This window comes from Mesoplodon mirus (assembly GCF_964341445.2).
Source record: "Mesoplodon mirus genome assembly, chromosome: 17".
Classification (NCBI taxonomy): Eukaryota; Metazoa; Chordata; class Mammalia; order Artiodactyla; family Ziphiidae; genus Mesoplodon; species Mesoplodon mirus.
In genome coordinates, this window is record NC_138993.1 from 24,831,242 (window position 1) to 24,835,568 (window position 4,327).

Consider the following 4,327-nt stretch of genomic DNA (forward strand, 5'->3'; position numbering starts at 1 on the left):
GAAAACTTCCACCAGATTCAGTAAAGTATCTTCTGGTCACTGAAAAGATTCACTGAAGAAGCAGCAGTTACAGGAAAGAAGAAGACTTTCTGTTTCACAAACATTTAAGCATTAAACTGAGAAAGCACTTATCATGCCTAAATTCCTTTTTTACACCATATAAAATTTAAACTTTGTTCCCTACATATTTTTAGGGTACTCAGGACTGAGATTCTATTCAGGCCCCTATATTTCAGGAGGAAAAGAATGACTCCTTCTAGAGTACTCTCTAACCCAAATTTTATGTACTTCTTAGTATTTTCTAACAATAAATTCAGTTTCACATACTTAGATATACGATAGAAACACACTCACCGTGATTCTAAAGAAAATTTCCTCCCTTGCTCTATTGATGTAAGAACAGTGTTTAGTGTTGTAACTTTGTTTATTGGAAACTCAACCCATTCCTTATTTTTCTTCTCTGTCATCTCCATTCTCCATGTGATACCAAGTTTCATATTTTCTTACATTGTTCTCACTTTAAATGGCAGCTTGAGCCTTAAAAATCAGTGCCAAATGGGATAGTTTTGGAACATTTCCTGTTTTTAATGAAAGTCTTAACCACATTCAAATATCACTGTGTATTGTTGTCACACTAAGGTGCAAATTAAATAGAACTCGCTCAGAGTATTTGTGCTTTCTCATTGTCGATAGAAAAATCATCACGTTTGTTAAAAAAAGGAGCTTCTCATTCATGGCCTTTGTACGATGTCTCTTCCCCCCCAGACGATGCACGCCCACGCTCAGTTCTGCATGAGTGGGGACCACACATTAGAGGGGACAGAACACGCCATCAAGGAAATCGTCAAAGAAGAAGCTGACGAGTACTTTGTCATTGTCTTAAGTGATGCCAACCTGTCACGCTATGGAATACATCCTGCCAAGTTTGCCCAGATCCTGACAAGCAACCCTCAAGTAAATGCTTTTGCCATTTTTATTGGATCTTTAGGTGATCAAGCAGCCAGGTAAGTGTCATCCCAGGATGCAGCAGGGGGCAGGGATGGAGATACTTGAGTACCTGACACATGCCATTTCATGGGCTTCCCATCGTGAGGGGCAGTGGCGGGGGAGGATGGGAATGGAGGAGAAACAGAAACCAGAGTTGCTGCCCTCAAGCAGCTGAGAGTCTAGGTGAGGGGATGGGATGTTCTAGCTTATATTTGAATGAGCAATAATACTTTAAGTTATTTATTTTTCAGTTTATATTTAAACTAACCAACAGTAAAATAAATAGCAAATTGATTTGTCCACCAATAAATTAAACAGTACTTTAAACATTTTGCCTTTTACATCAAGGTGCTAAGCTCAGTTCTATTCAGTTCATGCTCAAATCATGTTCAAAGTAGCAAACATCTACTATTTTCCTAGCATCAGAGATTGGGTGTCTGTGTCTCTACATTGTATGTAGACAGACACACACATATATGTAAATAATACATAATATGTGTCTACATATTTATAGACATAGCTAGATCATCTTCTTTCTTATATTTCTCCTTCATGCATGTCTGTAATTATAGTAAGATGCTGCACTGAATATGCTGAATATTCAGTAGAGAAATTTATGGTCAGATAATAAATACCATTGTGGATAGTCTGAAAGGAGAGATCTGGAAACACTTTTATTTCTTAAACTCACTAACATTTATCTTTTTGAATTATAAACAGGAAGACTCATGGTTTTTCTCTGCTTAAAGTACTTGTAAGAAGCAGAAAACACAATTAAAAGTATATCTCCTCAAAAAAAAAAACAATTCTGCCTCCACACAAAAGGCCACATACCCTTTTGTTACTCCACCTCTTTTACCTGTCACACCCTGTGGTACAGAGTCCTACAGACTAGGAGATATTTTAGTGTCCAAAGTGCTGATATATTTTTCTCTTCCCTTCGCCTTGCTGCAGGATTGCAGAGTACGGCTAAGAACAGACTTAATATCACGTAATTACAGTCACTTTATTACAACTGAATTTGCATTTTTCTCAGTTGTATGTGTTAGCCTCTTCAAGGACTTCCGTGTCCTCAAACGTAAACCATGCCTTTCCACTCAGGTTGTCTTCAGGACCAGCCCAGGATGAATCAAACGGCAAGCTCAACAAATATTGGTTGAGCTGAAAGAGCTATTTTGTCTTTCTAGTGAACAGATCCTGTTTGAATACTTAAGAAAACACAATAATACCCTTGTGGTTTCCTAGGGAAATGATCCAACATCCACTGGCAAAAGATATGTTGCAGAATTAGCTGGTCTACTGGGCATGCCAAATGTATGATACTACACAGGATGGTGGACTTTTATTAAATGTCATTCCAAAACCAAACTTTGTTGGCACAGTGAAAGGAGGCGTTCTTTTGGGTAGAGCTGTGTCTTGTACTTATATTGCCTCCAAAAATGGCCCTTTGTTCCAAATGATAAATTGGCATTTTAAAAAATTATCATAAGCCTGTATAACCTCAGTGTCATCAAAACAGCAATTGCATAAGTCAGATTACATTTCACATTGTATGATGTGGGGCAAAAAAGAGAGAGAGAGAGAACGTGTGAGAGAGAGGAAGAGAGAAAGAACTACTTGGGGTTTGGCTGGGCAACGTTTTTCAAGACCTGTTTTCTAAGGCAGGGAAAGCAGTTAGAAGTACAGGGTGAGGCCAACACGTTCTATGGATCCAGGTGAGCTAGCCCCAGATTGGTCCCTAGGGCTCCGTTCTGTCCAGGGAACATAAAAATACCAGGAAACTACAGTAATAAAAGGGAGGGAATTTTTTCTTTGCAAATTCGCTGATTTTGTCACTGAAAAGACCTTTCTTTCGGTTCAGTGCTTTCAGTGTGCCTCTCCCTGTAGCTGTTGTTGCCTAGTGACAGCGGGTTCCACTGCAGGCAGGGGCAAGGTATTAAAAAGTGAAAACTTCCCTTCCTAAGAAACCCTTCGGATGCTGAGGTTCGCAGGGGCAGGAGGTGGAAGGGGAATCCTGATTTGCAATGGTAATTTCCTTTCCCCATCCATCCTGACAGGCTTCAGAGAACTCTACCAGCTGGCCGGTCTTTCGTTGCCATGGATACCAAGGACATCCCTCAGATTTTACAACAGATTTTCACCTCCACCATGCTGTCCAGTGTTTAAGAAGTGCCCTTTATCATCCTGATGACCCTGGGATTTGAAATAAGCTAGGAAGAAAGAGCATTCTGAAGAAAAGAAGAGGTCTATAAAGTGCCCCTGAGTGATGACTGGATAATTCTGGCATTCCCGGGCCTTCCTGCGCTTGCTAAGTAATCAGAGTTCAGAGAAGCCGCCAGAGCGAGGCCTGTGCGTGGAAATCTACAACCATTGATGGGTTTACAAATCATTAGAGGAAGCGAGTTGGCCTGCATCATACAAAAGTTCAGGGTTAAGGGCAGGTGGTTTGAGAGCTATGACGCATGGTCTGTTTCCAACAACCTGACGGAAGGAGTACCTTGCTTTTGCCTTAACGCAGCCCCTGGTCACCTAGGATAACAAAAGTGACCCCAGCAAACTAAGCCTTTGATGCCACATTCTGACACTGGAATACAAGTCTGTGCAAACTCACCCAACCAGCTCCTCTTCAATCATTATTTTTATTTTCTCCTCCACTCTGTACCGCCCAACAAACAATGACTTTACAGTATTTAACCCACTGAAAAGTCCTTTCAACGGCAATATTCTATAAAAGGTTGGGTTTTCTCAATAATTTCATTTTCTTAGCCAAAACCAAAAGGAATCAAAAGATCCTTGGATTGCTTCCTTTCCCACATGACTTTTAAAAGGCTTTTTAAATAATAAGGAGCAAATGTCCTATTCTCCGTGCTGCTGGGATTGGAGGGATGTCTTGCCTTGAGTTTCCTGTTTCTTCTCCTTCTTTAGTGCTCCTCAGAAGTTTCACACTCCTCCGTTTTGGTGTCCAAAATGTAATGCCCAAAATAACAAATGCTTATGTTTTTATATAAAGCAAAGTAAAAACAAGGCAGTGTGTTTGAACTGAATGGTAATGAGATTTCTTTAGCTATAAATATATATTTAAGCCTCATTCTTTTTTTTTATTCCCAGTCTCTCTTGGGCTGACCTTTACTTATCAATAGACTCGATGTCAGTTTTTTTTTTAATCAAATGCTCCAGCAGAAGTCAGTGTCTTTCCAACCATATAATAAAAGTTTCTCTTCACCTTTGATGGTAAAGTCCGAACTGCTGGGGGCACCATTGTGTCTGTGCTTTCATAAGACAAGTTAGAAAAATTAGTCTTGTTAATAATGGTAAGTTATTCACCCATACATAGTGAGAA

At 39.8% G+C, this 4,327-nt stretch overlaps 1 protein-coding gene across 4 annotated transcripts in view; it reads left to right on the forward strand.

Annotated features, from left to right (window-relative positions):
- The window catches only part of VWA8 (von Willebrand factor A domain containing 8), a 369,162-nt gene extending 365,087 nt beyond the window's left edge, over nt 1-4,075 (forward strand). For all 4 annotated transcript variants that reach the window (XM_082602373.1, XM_082602374.1, XM_082602375.1 and 1 more), the window contains 2 exons: nt 766-1,004; nt 3,045-4,075. In XM_082602373.1, the coding sequence (XP_082458499.1) occupies nt 766-1,004; nt 3,045-3,153 (348 nt within the window). In that variant the 3' untranslated portion in view covers nt 3,154-4,075. The remainder of the gene's footprint in view (nt 1-765; nt 1,005-3,044) is intronic.
- Nucleotides 4,076-4,327: the final 252 nt, after the last annotated feature.